Source organism: Neopelma chrysocephalum, unplaced genomic scaffold (genome assembly GCF_003984885.1).
Source record: "Neopelma chrysocephalum unplaced genomic scaffold, ASM398488v2 Primary Assembly neopelma1_96845, whole genome shotgun sequence".
Taxonomy (NCBI): domain Eukaryota; kingdom Metazoa; phylum Chordata; class Aves; order Passeriformes; family Pipridae; genus Neopelma; species Neopelma chrysocephalum.
In genome coordinates this window covers 238,433-259,838 of record NW_020925488.1, presented here as the reverse complement: position 1 = coordinate 259,838, position 21,406 = coordinate 238,433, and the positions used below count along the sequence as shown (strand labels likewise).

The following is a 21,406-nucleotide window of genomic DNA, read 5'->3' as shown; positions in this document are numbered from 1 at the left end:
TTTTGTCACACTCTGGAGAATGTTTTTAACCAGTCCCTTTCCTGCTATACTGGCCCCATGCTCAGCTTTTGCCTACAAGCCTTGTCTGGCATTGCAGGATGAGATTGGGGCAGTTGGCCCAATTTTTGCAACTAATTGGTGACTCAACCCAATTGATTTTCCACAGGAAACAAGGCAAGACTTTGAATCAGAAAATTTAATATTAGTTTGTATGAAAACCCATCATGCCTGGGCTCCTATCCCTGCTGGAGGCAGGGCCATATTAGTACTGCACAGTATCATGCAGCAACCAGCTGCAGACAGGGACCAGGTCTCTGTCCTTTGTCTGCCTCCACTGGGTCTCATCCAGAAGCTCCAAGACCTTAGAGACGAAGATTTTAGTGTGTTGATGTCAGAAGCTGATGTGAATGAATGTATATTAGTTTTAGTCCCTGGTGACCTCTAAGAAAGTGGAACACAGCTCATCTGGCCTTTGCAGTGTCCGTCCAAAAGAGATGTAGACCTCACATCCTTTGCTATTAATTCTGCTATGCTTTTTGCCACTATGAAAACTGGATTTTTGTAGCTCTATGGTAGCCAGCTAGGCTGTTGCCCTGATTTTGCTTTTGTCCTTTGTGTCTCATATGCAGAGAAGCAGAGGGAGCTGGCTCGGAAGGGCTCCCTGAAGAATGGCAACATGGGAAGCCCAGTGAATCAGCAGCCCAAGAAGAACAACGTGATGGCACGAACAAGGTAAAGGACTGGAAAAGTACTCATAGCTGCAATACCTGGGGGATTAGGGTGGCCAAGGACAATGTTCATAGCCAGTTGCCTACTGACAGACATGCTGCAAGAGCAGTGATGGCCCTTCCCGGAGCTGGCAGGCCCAAGTTCCCTGTGCTGTGTTGCATTGCCTGCCCTGGGAAGATGCAGGGACAGCTGAGCCCAGGACCAGGGACAGTGCAGACTGTAGAAGGCTGAGGCAGCCCATCCTAGTTGAAATCAGGGGTTTGATAGGGCTGTCTTGCAGGTTCTGGGTAGTCTCATGTAACACCTAATCCTGCCAGTGGGAGAGGTACAGAGCTGCTTCATGTAACACAAACTAGCTTAGAGCTTAGTTCTGCCTTGACTGCTTTTATCACAGTAGTTCCACTGCTCCTTTTTGATGGTGACCCCTTCCCCACACTGACTGATTTAATGAAGGCTTGTAAATAATCTGTCTCTCTGTGCCTTGCTATTGACCTCCTCCGCCCTTGGAACAGCATGGTCATGCTTTACTGGAGATGCTTTGGGACATCTCTGTATGATATTATCAGACAGTGCTACAAACTGCTGTAAACAAAGACATTCCTTGATAAATACTTTCTTTTAGAGTATTTCAGTTTTTTTCCACTGAAACTTCAGTACACCAATATACCACTTACCTACATTCAGAAGGGAGGAAAGCCCCTGAGCCCACATGCTGCTTTAATCTAGCAGGATTACATGCTACTAGAAAGGTGGCAGTTTTTAGTGGAGGTCCTCACTTAAAAAGACAGAAGAATCTGCTGAATGCTGGGTGTTTACTGATGAAGGGGGAAATTGCCTGGATTACCATATTTTAAGTAGAACAGGAGCTGCAGGTCAGAGTTGTCTATACACAGTGCAACTGAGAGATGAGGTTTCTTATTCACATTAATTCCCAAAACCCAAAATACTAGTCATAAATCATGCCAGGACTTCATCAACTTTTATTTGTAAGCCTCTGCAATATTCATGGCATGTCCTGCATTACTTCCTCTCTGTGTTTGGTCGTTGAGACCATATAGTAGAGCCAGACCCTTCATGGCAGCAAGAAATGCAGCAACTGTTCTCAACTGGGTTTTTCCATGCCCACTCTTCCTCCTTGTCTTCCAAATAAAAGCTGGAAAGGCTTGGTTTCTTTTGGCCATAGGCTGCATACTAGCATCCCAAGAGGAGTGGTTGCAGATTTGCTAATTGAGAGCTTTAGAAACACTGAAATTAGTGGAGGAAGATGGTAAGGGAGGGAAAATGGGATGCCTACCTGTAAAATTAGTGACTTCTCCTTGAAGAGGTTGTCGTTTCCAAGCTGCCGATGGAAAGAGGAGAGATTTGAGAAGGGAAGAGCAGAGCAGTGACACCTATTGACGAAAGCTTTCAAGCAGCCAGCTCAGTTTTATTCCACTTGTCTGAGCACCTCAGAATGGTTCAGTCTGTCTTGCCACAGACAGGGCAGCATAAGGAAGGCAGAAATGCCACAAGATTGGTAAAACAGCTTTTCACAGTGTAACAGTTGCAGTATAACAGTTGCAGGTTACGCAAAATTTCCAAGTTTCCAGGTATGCTGTTGGCTTCCTCTAGTCTCTGCAGGAGAACAAGCTAATGGCATTGCCCCCTTTTCAACAGTTCTGCTGTTCTCATCAAATATGTTTTCCTTCATCTAGGCAAACCACACTGTCTCTCCCAGTTCTCCACCTCTTCCTCCTTTCCCAAGGCCTCTGTTATTCTGTATTATTTCTATGGATTTCTGACATCAAGCCTCTAGTACAAGGTTGCCTTCACCATTTGGTTCTCCCTGGGAAAAGGACAGAGCCAGCCTTAGGGGTGAAAGTAACTGGATCTATAACACACTCAGTCTCCCTAAGTGCAAATAAAATGTGAACAAGGTTGAGGTGATGCTGCACACTTCCTATGAGCAGAGGCAGAGCCCACAACACCATCCACACCACTTGGGCACAGCTGGATGCTACAGTCCACTCAGGATAACCTAAACTTGGATTTGCGTTGTAACATGTTTCATGTTAAGTGAGCAAAACCACCAAGACAAGAAGCTCATACTGGGACAGCTGTGGATGAAAGCAGCTACCACTGCTACCTGACTTTATTCCAAGGACAGTGAGAAGTGACAATAAGGTCAATCAGAATGTGAGGGAAAGACTTAAATCAGGAGCAGAGACATTATAAGAGTTTTTGTCTGCTGCAGTAAAATTGAAGTTCTGTGTTATTAAGGAAAAAGACATTTCTCAAGAAAAAGATGTAGTGATTTTTTTTGTCATCAAGTAAATATCACCACAAAGGATTCTTCTGCTAGATCCCCTGAGAGTGTTTTGTTCACTGATGATATAATAGCAACTGTCAGTGAATATATATGGAGCAGGGACTGGAAAACTGAAGAGCAAAAATGGAAATCAGTACTTCTGATATCTGTATGGGCAAGCTACTGCTGCCAGATCTCAGCTTCGGTTCCAGACATCTTTGCTTCTTGACTTTCTGGCTACATACTTCAGGAGCAGAAGGACTACCCTAGTGCTCTGAGAAGGGCTGTTGAATTTTGCAAGTGGATTGCATTTTCTCCAGTCCCTTGGTGCAGCAGGTTGGAAATTCTGCATCAGTTTTAAAATTAATTTATTTAATTTACATTTCAATGAACAAAGCAGGAAAATATAACTAATTGTGAACCTATATATTTGCTTTGTTATAACATTTGATATATTTTACTCTCTTTGAGCCTGCCAATCGTCAGTGCCTGCCAGGACTTGTACTCCTAAAACTGTTAATGGCTTTCTGCAATTTTCTGAGCAGAAGCAAAAAAACACTTTCAGAAAGTTAGAGAGCAGTTGGAGCATGGATGAGATGGATTATCATCTTTAGATTTTTATTTCTCAAACTCTCAGTGAAGCATCATTTTGTGTCACAGTATGTTGTTAAAGAGCATTTGGGAGAAAACCTCAGTTAACCCATGGAATGAGGAGCTTTTCTTCATTCTTATGGTTCCTATCTACTGAGCAAAGAATCTTATTTCATTTGCTTGGTTTGGTTAATCTCATTTTAAATATGAACCAAAGTATTTGTGAAGTGTTTTGGATGAAAGAACTCTGTTGTGAAGTAGATACCATTGTATTAACATATTTTCCTTATCCTAGAAGGTCTGAAGCCTGTATTCCATTTCACAAACTCTCTCAGACAATTAAAGGTGCAAAGTCATCCTCAGCCTTTGTAACACTATTGATTAAATGAAATTCATTACAAAATTTACAAATTTAAAAAGTGCTAGTCTGACTGGTCTCACACTGGACCCACCAGCTCATATTTCTAATACTCCTAAATTTAGGACTGAGACCTCAGAAGTGTTGTGTTGCTGGGGGCCCCAATAGGGACTCAGGCAGAAAGACCACATCACATCCCTGGTTTCCAATAATAGAACAGTAGGGTCACTGAGCCTCTGCCTTAGGAAGGTACTTATTGCTAGTGTCATGTACTCATTGCCAGGAAAAAGAAAACAACACGAAAAGGAGCAATCTGCTATGACAAGCAGGGCTAGCCAAACAGGTTCAGCAGCATGAAGTGCAGTGTCCCAGTGGGTTTTTTTCTTCCACGGAGGAGCATGTTCCCAAGGCACATCCAGCATTTGTGCCTGTGAAACTACTCTAAGCTACCCAGAGACAGAGCTTGCTTCCTCTGAATTGCACCCATATGAACATCTTCACCAATAGGGGAGAGCTTGTAAGGAGATGACATGGGAAAAGCCAGCTATCATAGGACTTCACCCTAGCTAATGTATGCTACTGAGCTTTACTGTATGGTTAATGGACAACATTTAATTCTTTCAGGCTCGTCGTTCCCAATAAGGGCTATTCTTCGCTAGACCAGAGTCCAGATGAGAAGCCACTGGTAGCCCTGGATACGGACAGGTATGTGAAGGGTTAAAAAGGTGATTATGCATGCTGGTGTAATTGATTTTTCATGCTAGAGGGCAGCACTGGAGCCAACTCCTGCTGAAACTGCTCTTGCTCACACTCTTCCTTCCACTGTTCCCTTTGGCCTATGCCATGACAGGCGTGTGTGTGTGAACAAGGCAAAAGAGCTGCGAGTAAAAGAGCACTGTGATGGAAAGATCTGAGGGTCACAGATGAAAGTTGCTCTACAGGCTCCCTTGATGTCACTTCCCTGTGCCTCAGGAACAGTTTCATGGCACGAGAAAGATACGGCTAAGCAGGGAATACATGTCTAATCTAACTATTTCATTCTTGCTGTATCTTGTCCTTCCCTGCAGTGATGATGACTTTGATATGTCCAGATATTCCTCCTCGGGATACTCATCAGCTGAGGTGAGTTATACTGTCTCCTGGCATGCTTACCATGAATGCAAATGATAGAGCAGCCAGAAATGGCTTAGAGTGGCCTGGCACTGCCAGAAATGGCTACACAACCAATTTACTGGTGGTATAGACTCTGTGAGTCTGGAAGGGGCCATGGCAGAAACTGTGTCATGTTGCTTTCTTCCTTGTGATCCAGTTGGCTTCATACCTACACTGCCATGGCATGGGGATCTGCCCATCAGCTGTTTTCACAGGTACCTTTGGCTTCACTCAGACTTTTCCCAGTTTTGCTTAGTCCTGAAGTGTTGGCCCATGCAGTGCAAAACCATCATCTTGTCTGTCACAGCAGCTCAGCAACTGTATGGTTGCCAAGGACACAAATAAAGGATCTGAGGGTGTGCTGTGATTTCCAGTTATTGGAGTGGTCAGGGTCACCCAGTGTGTGTTTACTTGGAGTAGGCAGAAATTCCAGGGAGGACTTGCAGATGTGAACTCTTGCCCTTTCAAAGAGAAAAGGCAGGAAGCCCAGGCTTGTTAATCCTACATTGTTTCTGATTATATTCCCAAACACTCTAATGAATTAGTTGCTCAGCCTCTGGCTACTGCTTCTGCAGGACCTGATTTTACATCCAGGGTGCTGAGCAGCCATTCTGCACACAAGCCACTGGGAACTCTTCCCCCCTGTATCCTTTTCTGGGCAAAATACTCCTGAAGCACAGGGAAACAGCTAAGAGCAGGGACTAAATCAGATGATCTGAGCCGTCTCAGTGCCCCGACGAGGTGTTGTTCATCCAGCACTTGGATCTGAGATCACAAAGAGCCAAACTTTACCATCTTTTAACTGCTATAGTGTGCCCCAGACTGAGATGGGGGACTGTCCAGCTGCCAGTAAATATTATTGTTACATTACTTTAAATGAGGGCTTGTCTTAAGGGAAAAAATTTTGCAGAATAAAATAGCATATTTCACTCTAGATATTCCTATCCTGGAAGAAGCCAGTACAGAAGGCAACCCTCCCCTCACCTGTGGTCAAAAATTGGGACTGTTTCATTAGTGGACCAGCTGTTAATGATGGGGAAATATATCCCAGAATAAGGGACCTCCTTGATCTTCTGACCACCAGAAGTAAGAAGTCTCAAGTGTTTGACTGTTTGTCTCTTTGTCTATAGCAGATCAACCAAGACTTGAACATCCAGCTGCTAAAGGATGGGTACCGGTTAGATGAGATCCCAGATGACGAGGACCTCGACCTAATCCCCCCTAAATCGGTCAACCCCACCTGCATGTGTTGCCAAGCCACCTCCTCCACCGCCTGTCACATCCAGTAGTGAGGCCGGCAGGCTGTGATCAGTGCTTTCCACTATAACTGTAAAACTTAACAGCCATTGCTTCCTCCTATGGTAGGACGTGCACCTCTTTGTGTTCATGGAGTCAGGAGAAACCAAAAAATTCATTTTATGATTGGTGGATAAGTTATTTTAAACTATGGTTAAACAAAAGAGAAGTTGCTCAAAGTGCCAGGTAGTGCCTGGCAGAACTGACTGGTCTGGAGAGCGAATGCAGAGGGGTCCAGAGATACCTCCTTGATTAGTTTAGGCACTGGGGATATTTTGTAAAGTGTCTTTTCCAGAATGGGAAGGGTCAGGTGGGGCTTCAGGTGATCCTGCCCACTGAAACCAATCCATCTGCAAGATTAGCATGAGTAGGAGGTATCAAAATGTTTTACCAATGAGAGGAAGTCAGTTCTTAATTCATTCACTAAACCTGTTTCATTTACATAACCAAAATGATACTATAACTGGGGCACAGGAATGGGAACGGACCAGGGCATCCTTTCTTATGGCAAGGCTAGCCAGAACTAGCATGACACAATTCATCCACTCGCAAAAGGGACAAATAGGTGACATTTCACTGTGAGTCAGTACTAGCTAGAGCTGCTTCATCACAAAGCCAATGCAATCTACCCTTAGCGCCACATTAAATTATCACCAAACAAATGCATCAGATTCAATCTGCAATCCATCTGTGCACTTCAGGGATTCACTCCTTGCCCAGGAATACCAATCATACTCATGAGTTCAGTTCAGTCACATATTCTGACTTCAGCCTATACTTAATTCCTGTGCAACCCGTCTCTTTCCAAAAATCTTAAACTTTGTTCAACTAAGAAGAAATGAGTCCTGCACAAGACAGGACTAGAGCTGTACAGTCTGAACATCAGTGCTGTAGAAGGTAGTTGAAGTGCATTTGAACAGTGCTTGACTCTTGATATTCTCTTGATACCATGTCTCTTGGTGCCTGTGGGAGAGATTCATTAATGCTGAAGTCATCTGTGTGGTGGTGAAGGACTTCAGGGAAGTTGTCAGCAACAGAAGGGTTATGAACAGCTTCAGCTGAAAAATACCCATGAGAGGAAACTAGAATTTAGCCCATCTCTGCCCACTTGTGAACCAGATATGGTGGTCTGTGTTAAGAGTTGTCCCATGTCACAGCAGATGTGTTTATCTGGTGCTGGAATAGTCAGGAAACCTGGTGTTACATTAAATTGCTGGACTGAGCTGCCAGTTCACCAGCAGATTGTTTTGAATGCAAAATCACTTTGTAATTGGGAAACGCGTCCACTCCCTGGCCAGTCTTACACTGATGGCTTCAGCATCTGCAAGGAATGGGCTGACATTTTTCTCAGTGTTGAAATCTTCTGCCACAGGCACAACTGTGTGTTTTCCTGCCCTATCAGGAGGAAGGACTACCTGCCTTGGGTCGTCACTTGCTTTGTAACCTGGGGAATGGAAAATGTGAGGGCAGTTCTGAGCTTCCCATCACAATTCCTGAGTCATGAGGCAGAGCCTGAGTTCCACCACAAGAGACACATCCTCCATCTGAAATCTGCATGAAGTGAGCTGAACCTTTAAGTCCTATTCGTGATTAGGAGAAGGTTTGTTTAACATTACTGGGGATTCACTTTGTGCAGTGCAAAGCTCAATACCATCCACACCATGAGTGAAAGAGCAGGTACACAAGATTCCTGGGCTTTACTATTCACTAGCAACTTTTAAAGCTGTGCTTATCTCCCCTCCCTAAAACAGCACGCTGCCATCCTGGCTCCAGGCCATAGAAAGAAGACTTGAGTGGTGCTGTTTACTGGGCATCTCTGCCTCTTCATGCAGAAGTGCTGGTTAGCTTGCCCACTCCTGTAGGAATAGTGAATTCCTCAAGTGAATTCCTCCTTTTCTCACCACCTGGTAGCGCTAAGGGGAATATTTCCAAAATACAGCTCAGATTGAGGTTAGCAAGTTGTCTGGAGGTGGGGGAAGCACTCTACCAATGCTGTGTAGAGAGAACAATAAAAGGGGATAACATTCCTTAATGAGTTTTTTTTAATGGGGAATGTAGTCAAAACCTAATAGAAACACTGTAGTCAAACCAAATCTTATAGGACATGATCAAGGCTCTTTATATCTTAACTCTTCTAAAGAGGGACTTTGCAGTTCATCATTGGTACCATGGAATGTCTTCATTGCATTGATCCTGCAGTTCAGCACTGGTACCATGGAATGTCTTCATCACATTTACCCTCCTGGGTCAGTCTCTGTGCCTTCCAGCCAGGCGGCACACGCTCAGCCTTTCCCACAGCCCTTGCTCAGGAGCTCAGAGCATGTCAGTGTGCCTGCTAGAGCAACAAGTCATCTGCTTTCCTGAGTCAGCCATGGAGGACTGCAGGTCCCACAGGTCTCCATCATGCTGCCATCATAGAATCATGCAGTCATCTGGGCTGGAAAAGACCCTTAAGATCATTGAGTCCAGCCATAACTGAGCACTTGTTCTGTTCAGTCTAGGACAGAATGAGGCTTGCTGACACTGTTACTTCCCAGGGTTAAGGCCTCTCCTCTAAGGGATAGACCTTCATTTAGTGGTGGACTTGGCAGTGCTGCATTAACTGTTGGACACAATGATCTTGAAGGTCTTTTCCAACCTTAATGATTCTATGATAACCACTGTCCCATGGCACTGTGATCAAGTCCTTTTATTGCCCCTGTTGCTGTTTTTTTGCCTGCCATGTGCCCTGAGGCACTCCTCAACCCTGCAACTGCCTTCAGCCCTTTGCATTGTGTGATGTGCATCTGCTTCTAGCACAACCCATTAGGGAGGGAGGGAGATGAAATCAAATGTTACACCTGGTGCTTCCTCCAAATACAGACTGAAGCACAAGCCACATGTTTTTGCCTGTGCACAGAAGGAGTTGGTTGCACAAATAGCTGTTTTGGCATGACAGTACAGGACCATAAAATGGCAATTTTTTGGCTTCTCCTCTCTATGCTTTGTGTTCATATATTTTATTAGGGGAATAAAGTAGAAAGGGTGGGGATAAGTAGTTACCTGTGTAGGGTCATTATCAGAAAGGCTGAGTGGATTAAGGCAATGCACATCTGGCTATCACAGAAAATTGAACACTAATGCTTCTGAACTGCAGCCCCTTAAGCAGGTTATGATTATGGATGTTTGTTGATTCATTATGGAATATGGTGTACTGCCCACTGGTATGTATTAACTACAGGTTAGGCTGGTTCCCTCTGTCTGGTTTGTTGTGTTCAGACCCTTGCTTAAACCAGCAGGTTTTCCTTATGCCCTCAAAATCACAGGGTCACAGAATGGGTAAGGTTGGAAGGGACCACAGTGGGATCATCTGGTCCAACCTCTCTGCTCAAGCAACCCTTGTTGGAGGTTATGCTGTGATGACTTCCTGGGAAGGTGTATGTCATGGCTATTCTGGCACTGCTTTCCTTAGATCAGTGTCTGCCACCATGGCCAGGAGAGGGCAAAAGGAAAGAACATGGACCCTGACTCTCTATTGCAGCATTTTAAAGCCCTAAAATCTGCAGAGCTGCTGGGCATTCTCCAACATGCAGATTACAGGCAAGAAAGAGAATCGTTCCTTGTTCCAGTCTTTGCACCAAATGAGATGGTCTTCTCTGACCCCATTTTCAGTCTAAAGGTGTACCGAAAACCCAAGGGAGGAACACCATGGAGTATTAAATGCTGCATCACTGTCCATCAAAATTACCATCAAAATAGGATTTAAGGATATTGATGCTGGTGCCTCCACAAAGGAATTTGTATTTGATGCCTCTTAAAGCCAGAGTGGATTTTTGTTAGGATTTTATGTAATGTCAATCACCAAATTACCTGAGTTTAAGCAAGTCCTTTCCTTTTATCAGATGTTAATCTGATAAAATATCAGATAATATCCTTTAATGTGAGCTGGATTTGAACTCCAGGGTGTCAGCACTCTGCTCTGTCTCTCTGGTCTGCAAACTCCACATTTCCAGACATCTTTGTGAGGAAGAACATCCTCCTAGTTTTGAGGAAGGACTTCAGATGGCGTGGTCGTCTGCTTTTCTGGTGTTTATAAATAAACTTTGGCTGAAAGGAGGCTGACGTCCAGGTGACCATTTTGAAGGCTCATTTGATGTCTTATCAGACACATCCAGAAGTCAACCCTTGGAAGAGTCACAGGATCATATCTGACATTGTTGCTTGTCTGCCCCTAACGTGCGCTTGGCCGTTGGGTCTGCGGTGCTCTTCTGGCTGTCCTGCCTGCAGATGCCTTGGGACTGCAAAAGCCAGTGATTGGGCCTGATGCATGGGCTTTGAAAGGGACTTCAGACAGCTTCCTCATGCACAGAATGGACTTGGCTCCTTTGGTTTGTCTCCCTAGCTCTTGTCCCAAAAGGAGGTGCCCGTTGTGTTCAGCTGTGTGCTGGCTGAGACACGTGTCTGCAGTCCTGAGCAGGATCCTTCCCTTCCCGTGCACAGTCTGTCCTTGGGCTGGCCTGCAAGCTGTGCAGAGCACGCAGGAGGCTTAAAAAGTGCGGTGCCCTGTGTGTGACTCAATAGAAACACGAAGATGCTTTTGAAGAAAGGAAGGACCCAGCTAGGCAACAGATGGAACAACAGGAAAAGGAAAACAAGTAACTAGAAAGATTGCCAAGTGCTATATTGGCCTAGAGCAGATCCCAGTTGTCTGAGTTAATCTGTCTCAGTGCATGTTGATGCCAGCAGGGAGCAAAGCTCACTTTCAGATGTACACACCAGAAACACCATGTCTCTGATCTGGCACTGCAGCCAAATACAACCCTGGAGGGTCTGCTGGACTGTGAGAGCATGGAAATGAGATCTGGGGTCCCTTTCTGCTGCTGGCACTTGGTGTTTGCTCTGACCTCAGGCAAATCACATCCCCTCTCAATGTCCATTCCCTTCTGCAGCATGGGGGAGAAACCTGTCTTCCCAAGATGCGACCACCACCCTGCATGGACTTTGCTGAGTGTGTGACAGGCACCAATGATAGGATAGGTCTGCAAGCAGGATGTAAATACCATGCTGTAGAAATTTAATTCCTGTTTTCAGAGTACTACCCTGCTTTCCCTCTGTTTACCAGTTGCTGATGTTGCTCACACGGGCCAGAAGGCAGCAGGGTGAAGGTTAGTGGAGATATTAAACAACTGTGGAGGAAGATGTTTGGCAAGGATGTGTTTTCTAGTTATTTGGCAGCTGACTCCTGCACAACTGGCCTCTCAGTTTGCCTGCTGCCAGAGGGAACATGTAAGAAGATTTGTTGGCCCAACAGCACCATCCACTGATAGCAGAATTAAGGAATTTAGGAGTGCAGGTTGGGATGGCGAGTACTGATGAGGGGGAACAGAGCATTGAAAGGCTCATTTTTGGGATATTCCAACAGCAGTTTCATGCTCTTGCTTTTAGCAACCATCTCATCAATTAAACTGGTGGTTTTGCCTGGGCTCCTCCTTTACTTTTCCTTTCTCGCTTCAAACCCACGTGGGATTTGGCCACTCTTACCTAGAATGCAGTAGGCTTTGTGACCTGGCTGCTGCTCAGCTCAGCCAGTTTGGGCTCCATGTTCAAAAGAAACATCTGCATAGAGGGGCAGTGCCACAGGGAAGCTGGGCTAGCTGGGAAGGCATGGAAGGGTCTTCATTTTAAGGCTCTAGGCATCCTTGTCACTTCCTCTTGAGACTGCGGTGAGAGGGATTGCTCCAAACCTTGAACCACATCTCATGAGACAAACCCACCTCCGTTACAGAACCATGCAAGTTCTGAAGCAGAAGGGCCAGCAATGTAGCATAGAGGGAGACTTTGTGACCTGGAATTACCTACAGAAGATTAATAGAGGTTTCTCACAGGAGCTGTCATCCATATCTTAACTCCCTGTATTATGCAGCTTAACTGCAGCATTGCTTCCCAAAAAATTACAGCTACATCCCTTCCTTTGCCCCACTTGACATTGCTGGCAATCCCAGGATGAGAGCAGCTAAATGCTACTTGGCTGAGTGCTGCTTTGACAGCCTGGTGGGGAGGCAAAGGCTGGGTCTAACTGGAATTACATGTAGCAGAGTACCATGGCCCACACAGCCATGCAGCAAGACATGTCACAGAGCAGCATGGACGCTGGCAGGACAGGCTGCCTGTGGAGAGCAGCTTTTCCCATTGCTTCCCAGACCCATTTGCCACTTGTGGTGACTTCGAGCCTTTTGCTTTCTCTAAAAAGCTGCTCCAACAAAAGATGACTTTGCTTGTGGAAGGTGCCCACCTCACTGATGGCACCTGGTCTGTTGAGCCATTTCCATAGTAACAAATTCATGATACAGGTGGTGGGATTGGATCAGGGAGTGGAAAGTACAAAATACACCTCGTTAAAATGTGACTGTCTCAGACATGTCTCTGGAAAGCAGCACAGCAGGCACTAGGAAAAGAAAAGGTCACCCAAAAGCCATGCTGAGATAAGTCCTGTTACCTGATGAGATTTTTACTTTCCCAGAGCAGCATTTCTCCCCTGGTTGCTCATCCAGCTGTCTCAGGTGAGCTCTCTGGGAAGCACTGCTCTTCACCTAGGCTGTCTTCTTGCTTCTGCCACCCAAATAAGCTGTGACTCCATTTGTTGCCCACCTTCCTCAAGCCTCTGTGATTTGGCAGACAGTTTGTTGAGAAATGTAATACAGACACAGGGAAAGAGCTGAAAAACTCAGTCAAGCACTCTTCATGATAGAGCTTCTGGTTTTTGTCACCTTTCTCTCCATCCCCAGTCCACAGGTTTCTTTGCTCAGTTTCTTTGTATGGAAAAGCTGCTGTAGCAGCTGTGTTTGGCTTGTAGCTGTGTGTGTCCTGATACAAACGCCAAGCAAACTTCAGACCAGCAGAAAATCCAGTGAACAGGGTGGGCTGTGAGCCAGACAGCAGGTTGGGATTCCTCTTCATCCACCTGATGGCTGTGAGGGTGAGGGTTCATCAGGCAAGTGGTGAGATCCAGCCAGCCAAGCTGGCCTTCACCCTCCCAGAATCAGTGCTGTGGGAGGTCTGGGGCCCACACACCAGGTCCCAGACCTGCCAGCCCAGGTGCTCCTGGTGCAGGCTGGAGACCTGCAGCAGAGGTGCCAGTGGGAACCCTGCTGGCTCTGTTCTTGCTGCACTGGGACAGGGGCTGTGAGACACACTGGTAGGGCTATAGTTTTGCCAGGAGAAAGACTCTTGTGGAGACAATTCAGAATTTCTACACGCACACTCCCTTTTTGCACTTTTTAAACCATTTTTACTCTTTCCACAGGGGTCATTGAACCTTCAGTTTAATAAAGGAAATGAGCTGCCATTGAATAGCTTTCTGAAGGGTCTGAAAGCAGGTGCTACCTGTTGTGCAGAGCTGGTCTGTGCCTAACGTGATTTCCAGACCTCACTGTACAACCTATAGCAGAATCACCCCATGGCAGGGTAAGGACTGGAATGGGAGAGTCGGCACTGGACATCATGCCAAACAGCCATGGCTTCCCAAACTGAAGCAGAATCAGATCAGTAAGTGGGGGAAGGATCAGCAGCAGTAGAAGGATAGCTAGTTGTCACAGGTAATCTTCGGTATCCGTGTCTGGTGGTTAGTGCTAGAATTGCAAGCCTTGTTATATTGCACACACGTCCTTCCACTCCCCTTTTCTCAAAGCAGCCATCACCTTTCCTCCCACCGCCCCATGCACTAGTGATGAGCATCAGAGGCAGTTGCACCAAAGTGATTCTCAGCCCAGTTCTGCATCCCCCTTTCCCACCTGAACCCAAGGCAGTGTGGACAGTCGTTGGCCTGCACCGGTCTAGTAATTCCACTTGGGTTTCTTTCCTTGTGTACCATGGCTTCCTTCCCACACACTCTAGCAGGGCAGTACAGGAGGCTGTGACCGTGTCCCAAGAAGCTTCTTTGCCCCCAGCAGCACCTTGCAGACATGCACCTTACTGGGAATGTACTGGGTTAATGCTGGTGAGATCTGGCACTGCCAGTCTTGCATGGGTGGCAGCTAATAGGGATCCACCTGGGAAAGTTGGCAGAAAGTGGCTACTGTCCCTTTTCTTTTCTTTTTTGAGGGAGAAGGGGATATTTTGGCATTATGATTATTGTCCATCTTCCAGTGGCCAAGTTCTGGACTGCATTAATAATTGGGGTTCATTGGCTGTCCAGGCAGGTGTGGAGCTTTGCACCAACCTTAACAGCAAATGTTGTGGCTGTATCCAGAGCCTGGATACAGGATGAGTTTCTCCCATGCTGGCAAAGTACTTTCAACAGGCTCCAGATGGACATTTCTGGCAGACAGAAAAACAGCACTCCTCCAAGTCTGGATCAAATCTGCACTCCCATTTTGTGTCCTCAGCATGGAAAAAAAACTCAACCTAAGCAAATGCTTTCCAGGTCTCCATTCCCCGTGTGGTGCCTGGCAACCCAGGGGAGGAGGTGTCCAGAGGCATTTCAGGGTCACCAAAAGCAAGATCCTTTTTGGATTTATTTAATGGAAATACATTTCAGGAGGAGAGACCTCCCGACCTTTGTGTTAATCTCAAGAGCAGGAGATGAATTTCTGGCTGTCCTTGCATATAGTGAAACATAGCTGAAACAGCCAAATGCAAATAGAGTTAAATGTAGGGTTTGACCTTAATAACCTTTTAATTAGGAAAATAAATTTGTTGTAGCTTGACCTTAGTCCTTGTTAGGAACCTGCTAATCATTTGACATGCAGAGTGTATTAATGCTGCACTTAACTTGGCCATTGGTTTTATTATCTGGTTTTGGGAGTTTTTTCACTCCCAAAGCATCAATCTGCATCTTGTATGGGTTTTCTTTTTTTTCTTTTTTTCCTGATCAGATCATGTAGCACACTATTGTACTTTTGTTCCCGTCTGTGTAGAGTATTGCCTTAAACAGATCAGTTGTGTTGTGGTTTGTTTTGGGTTTTCTCTTTTCTACCATCAGTTTATGCATTAATTTATTTAAAATGTGGGTGGTTTTTTTTTCAAAAACATGAAACATGTATAATATATTTTTTAACATTTCCATTGCAGTATTTATCATTGTTACTGGTTGTGTGTAGTGTAACGGAATTAATGATATTAAAAAGCATACATATGAAAATGAGCCTGCCAGCCTTTTTTTCATTGGAGAGAACTGAGGCAAGAGGATGTGAGCTGTGCCATCTCCTCTGAGCCTCCAGCAGTCACAGATACTGAAATCAGGGGTGCAGCCTTCATCCCATGGCTAATACCAGCCTGCTTGTGCCCAGAAACAGCAACTGGTGTGGAGCTGTGCTGTATGGCAGAAGTAAATATTTAGGAACTGGCCAGCCCCCCACCCACACTTGTCCCCAAAGCAGTGGGAAGGCACACAAGGCTGGACCCAGCCCCTATATCTGGTCTGCAACAAGCAGAAAGAAACTCTGCATCTGTACAACATCAATGGATGAAATAACGTTTTCTCCAGCCCTTCTGCCCCTCAAAGCTGTTGGCACAGGAGCCAAGCACTGATTTTAGAGCACCAGCAGCTGGAAAACAGATGAACCACCAGGGACAGGGGACAGCCATGGGGTCCAGTGGTTCACGCTGGCATTGAGTCTGGTGTAGGATTAGTCCCCCCACAACTGAGAGGCTTGGACTCCACCTCTCTGCAGAGCAGTGTTCCCCAGACCTGTGTCCTGGGGTGCTTCACCCTTCCCTCACAGCCTCCCACTGATTCCCAGGAGAGGATGGGGCTGATGAAGAGCCTAAACCTCAACAGAGTCCAGTGGGGTGTAAAAATCAGGAGCCACTTGTTTTCTTCATTTCTAACAGCACATTTTCACGTTTGCCTGGAGCCACTGAGGTACCATGGGCTGCCAGACCCCACTGTTGCCAGCAGCAAACCAAGCAGGGTCTGCAGCCCTTCAGGGGCACAGGTTGGCATCCACCCTGCCAAGACAGGCTTGGGTCTGCACCAGTCATCTCCGAAAACACGGCAGCAGAGGAGCTGGAACTGGGAGCAGAGCAGGGCTCTGCGTCAGCACTGCATGACAAGCCAGGCCAGAGCAGGGCTTGGCCTGTCCCTGTCCCTGCAGGGGCAGGGATTCTGCTCAACTCCCCAGCTCCAGGAAAAGCAAACCCAGCGCATGCAAATCCCTCCCTGGCATAATCCAGCTGGCTCTCTGCACTGAGATGGATGAGGATCTCTCACGCTGACTGCAGAGCCCATTACTCAGAATGGAAGAGCAAACAAGCCACACAGGATCACCTAAATCCAGCTTCTAATTAAAAAGGGGAGGCAGAGCAGATCATAATTCCTCTGGCTACCACAGAGGCTGGGGCAGCTGTTCCTGGTGCTGTGCTGTGGGCACTGGCTGCACTGGTGTGGGGCTCTTTGCCTGCAGCTGGATTGATGCAAGATTTCCGAGGAAATAACAGGAGAAAGGGGCTGGAAAAACCACAATCACTTCTGCACCTCCCAAAATAAAATTATCTTGACTAGGACCAGCTGAAACTGTTTCCTACCATTGTTAGGTAGTTGCCTGCAGGAGGGGAGGAAGCTGGGAGCCAGGATGAAACCGGGAGGGTGCAGCCCAGGAGTGATGCAGGCAGAAATTGCTCTGCCCTAGGCTGGAACTGGAGTATAGCTATGGGGCTGACAGAAGGCCACCAAATCCACCTGCTCCCATTCTATGGCATCACCAATCACATAAGCACCACCCCGGGGCTGGCAGAGCAGTGGCACCAGCCCCGTTCCCCTTCCTGTGTGGGCTGCAAGTCCCCAGGCCCACCCCTGTCCCAGCAGGCTGCAGCAACATGTAACTCTTATCCAAAAAACACAAGGCCCCCATCAGCACTTACATCAGCTCCTGCTGCCTGCTGTGCTTTGTCAGAAAGACCATCCAAGAGCAGGCTCCACAGCAGCTCTGGAAAGAGAATAAGTTTGCAATACACATAAATGCTGCAGGAGGAGAAAACTTCAGGGTTTCTACCCCTACCCAACTGCTGCTGCAGGGGGGCGGCACAGGGGGGAATTGCTTCCTGATTAGGAAGCGTTTACAGCTCACGGCCACTGCTTGCCAACTTCTTGTCCCCTGGAGCTCCATCCTGCAGTGGCTTTGGGCTCTCAGGGCTGGCAGTCACCAGGAAGAGCTCTCACACATCAGCCCTGTCCATCAGTAGGTTTTGGAGTGCACAGGTTTGGAAGCAGGATCTGCTGAGGAAAGGGAAACTGAGGCAGGGCTTAGACCAGGGCTGCTGTGTGACATGGTGATGAGGGGGAGGCAGACAGGGTGGCTCTGAGAGCTGCTCCAACACAGCTCTCAGGCTCAGATCAGTTCCGATGAGGGGCCTCCCATGACAGGGGGACCGTGTGAAGGGCTCGGGAAAGATCTGAGCCCCAAAATACCCCTCCCAGCCCTGGTCCTGGAGGAAGAGAGATCCCTGAGCCGAGGTGTCAGTGTGTGTGTGTCTGTGGGACACAGCTTTCCCCACGAGGGCTAAGAAGGTCGCAGGCACTGAGACAAAGCTCGCTGCAAACCGTCTCATCTCCCACAGCCTCGTTAGCATGTGCATTATAATGAGGGAGCGAGCAGAGGGCACAGAGACGGATGTCACTGCTGTGCAGGGACAGAAATGGAGCACGCTACCAACCAGGGCACCCCTCTGCCCCACGAGACCCAGCCCTCTCTGGCCTTGCCAGCTGTAGGACATTGGTTTGGTTGTGTAACTCCCCACCTGTGCTGGCCCCATTCCCAGTGCACTCACTCCCATCTCCCACTAAGGCAAAGTGCCCACATGCCTTTGCCCACCCTGGCTGCAGGGGGTGAGGAGCCAGTGATGCCCAGCCATCCTTCGTCCCCTAGTTTTGGGTGAGCAGGGAGCCTGGAGAGAGGATCATGGTGCTGCAATGAGCCCCAGGCCCACCCGCTGTAAGGGAGGCTTGGTGTCAGATGTACAGCTGCATTTCCAGCATTAGATCCTGCCTGATAATCGGCTTCACCGTGTGTCCCGATGGCCGTGAAGACAGATGCTGCCACATGGCTTGGGTGTCTCTTCCCACTCCCTGCTGTCTGTAGGGATTAACAACGCCCCTGTTACAAAATCCATCGAGCCAAGGTCAGACCAAGCATTTGACAGAGGTGGCAATGCAGGAATACTACAGCAACACCATCACCCTGCTGCTTACTGGCTCAAGAAGTATTGGCTGGGCAGGTCTGAAGGTACTGCTGAGGTGCCAGCTGTCCCCCTGAGTCACACAGGGCACGTCTCCATGGGGTCAGGAGGCTGAGGATGCTGGCAGTGGCTCTGTTTATCCTCCTTTTGCATCCTGTGTCCCACTTCCAGCGGCAAAGGGATGTTCCCTCAGTATCTGCACTTGCAGCTTTGCCATGGCCACCCATCTCCCTCCCTGGACTGAGACTGTTCCTGTCCCAGGGATGTCTGCTGATCCCTAATGTTTTGTCCCCTGGTATCCCATAAATACCCTCTGGTGGTAGGTGCTGCCTTGGGGATACTCTCCAGGAGCCCCATATCCCCCAGAGACAAGGGCTGCACAGGCAGGGACAAGTGGCCAACGATCTGCAAGTGGTGTGTGTCACCTCCATGACAGATCCTTGACAAGAACCTCGGGATCAGCACCCCTGACATGTCCCCTCACCCTGTGGCATTGTCTTTCACAGAGTGGGGGAACAGTTGGGACTCTCTGGACATCCCCCCTTGCCCCAGGACCACAGGGCACCCCTGTCTGTCGCTTTTGCATTACACAGCACAACACAGTTTTTGTCAATAAGGGCAAATACATCACCTGGACAACAGGTCCCTACAACCACATAGCCTGGAATAAGCACTCCTCTCACCTCCCCCTTCTGCCCAAGGTGGAGTCCAGCCCTGCTAGACCCCCCAAACTGGAGCTGCCTCAGGTGCTACCAGCACCTCGAGCTCTGGAGCACAAGGCTGGCATTGCTCCTTGCAGGAGGCGAGGTTGGAGACCTTTCTGCACAGCATGCCCAAGCTGTATCCCCCAAAACCCACCTGCCTAGGATGGGTCAGACTGCAGATGCCAAGGGGTTGCAGGTCCCACCGTGGTGCCCACACAGGCAGCGATGCAGCCCTCACACCTCCATCTCACAGGGTGAGTGAACCTGATCAGGGCAGGCCACTGCAGTGCTGGGCTGTGGAGAATGTTGTTACCACCCGCAGAGAACCAGTTGCCAGATTTACCTGCCAGGACAGATGATGCTATGCCTGGTCTCACCCGGCCATCCTTGGAACTGTACGACCCCTGAAATCCTGCTGACATCCCTGAGCCAGGATGCATGTGGCTTATCATCCTCACAGACCTCATCAGTGTTTCTTGTGCTGCTCTTGTATTTTCTGTTGTCATTGTGTGCTTTACTTATCAAGAACCTGTTCCCTGGTCACGCTGTTCGTTATGCAGTAATTATCCCTGTCCTTCACCCACTGCAGGTCCCAACAAGCACCTTTTAATCCCCACATGTTTACCTTTAGGATGTCTCTGTTGCCAAGGCAGCTTTTTTCAGCCCTGGGGAAGCAGCAAGGGCAGAAGGGAGGCTGCCCAGCCAGCACAGTCATCACTCTGCTACTGCATTAACCCCCCATAGGCCAAAATTAGGTGTGAGGGTTTGCAGAAAACATGTGATTGGCTTTAAATTCCAGAGATCTGAAACTAAAACCAAACAATGAGAATAAACAGGGAGCACTGGGTTTCTCATAGATTTCCCTATGCCTGAGCCTCAGAGAGAAGTTTCTCAAGGTCTCCCTCCACTTAGAAACAGGAGTACTTTCCTGGATTGGCATGGCTCTGGGAAAGAAGATTTTAGGGAAATGACCATAAAAGAGAGAGAGGATGTTTGCAGGGAGGGAGACCTGCTGGAAATGGTCTCCTGGTAATGCCAAGGAGCGTTAGTTTATCTCAGAGGCTTATTCTGCCCCATGGCACTGGTAAAGGGCAAATATGGGCTTCCATTAGAACTGGCTTGCACCAGTTCCCCTCAGACCCTTTCCCACAGGTTGGGGAAGTTCCCGGTAAGGGGGAAGAAACTTCAGCAACTGCTGGCTTGGTGGGCACTTTAAGAACCCTCAGGGTCTGGTACCTTGCCACCACGCACAAGCTGGAGATCAAGAAAGCACACCAGGGAAAGCTCTCAGAGCATAGTAACACAGCCAAAAATAGAAGCAGTCATTGACACCCATGTTTGTCAGCTTCGTGCTGGGCTGCTGAGGACGTGCTTGCTTTTGGCAAGTTATCCAGGAAGAGCTGCCATCCATCTGGGATACTGAGCACAGACACAGGCTAAATAAGGAGGGGGACTTGAAAGCAGCACATAATTAATGAAGGCATGAAATGCCCTTCTCTGACTATGATCTGAGAGCACAGTGCCAGGGGGCAACATCACACAAGTGTTCCGCTGATTATAAACCCACAGCACTGCAGTCCTCACGGTGGGGGGGATGCTCCAGCACAGAGCCATCTGGGAACCCACATTCCAGTGGGGCAGCACGGTTGTCATGCTGTGCCCACACCAAGCAGCACCCCAATCCTTCCGGGGCAGGGAAAACCCCATGAAAACCTCATCCCATGAAAGAGCATCCCGTGAAAAGCATGACCCGGCCCAAAAGCACTCATGCAAAGCCCATCCCAGCCCCAAAGCATCACATGAAGAGCCCAGCACAGCCCAAAAGCATCCCATTAGAACCCCGTCCCAGCCTCAAGGCATCCCATTAAAACCCTGTCCTGGCCCCGAAGCATCTCATAAAAACCCCCCTCCTGACCCAAAAGCATCCTGGCACAGCCCTGCCAGCGCCAAACCCCGAGGTCCCCCATCCCAGCCCCAGGGGTACCCGCATCGTCACGCGTCCCCCGGGCATCCCCAGCGGCTCCATCCCCCCCGGAGCAGCCCCGCCGGGGCCGAACTACATCTCCCATCGGGGAGCGCCGGTCCGGGGGCCGGTCCGGGGCGGGAGCCGGGGCGGGGCGGGGAGCGCCCAACCCC

General features: G+C 48.2%; 1 protein-coding gene and 1 long non-coding RNA gene across 7 annotated transcripts in view; one reads left to right on the top strand and one right to left on the bottom strand.

Annotated features, from left to right (window-relative positions):
- Nucleotides 1–15,531, top strand: part of FAM219A (family with sequence similarity 219 member A) — a 95,653-nt gene extending 80,122 nt beyond the window's left edge. For 4 of the 6 annotated variants that reach the window (XM_027670467.1, XM_027670465.1, XM_027670468.1 and 1 more), the window contains exons 3-6: nt 630–732; nt 4,590–4,670; nt 5,033–5,087; nt 6,248–15,531. In XM_027670467.1, coding sequence (XP_027526268.1) covers nt 630–732; nt 4,590–4,670; nt 5,033–5,087; nt 6,248–6,406 — 398 coding nt within the window. In that variant the 3' untranslated portion in view covers nt 6,407–15,531. The remainder of the gene's footprint in view (nt 1–629; nt 733–4,589; nt 4,671–5,032; nt 5,088–6,247) is intronic. The other 2 variants (XM_027670466.1, XM_027670464.1) reach the window with 1 other exon arrangement.
- LOC113960734 lies at nt 1,592–21,354 on the bottom strand. Its single transcript, XR_003532085.1, has 4 exons — nt 21,255–21,354; nt 19,896–20,079; nt 17,253–17,317; nt 1,592–2,554 (listed from the first exon to the last, which is right to left on the bottom strand). It is a non-coding gene; the product is annotated as an uncharacterized LOC113960734 (long non-coding RNA).
- Between the last annotated feature and the right edge of the window lie 52 nt (nt 21,355–21,406).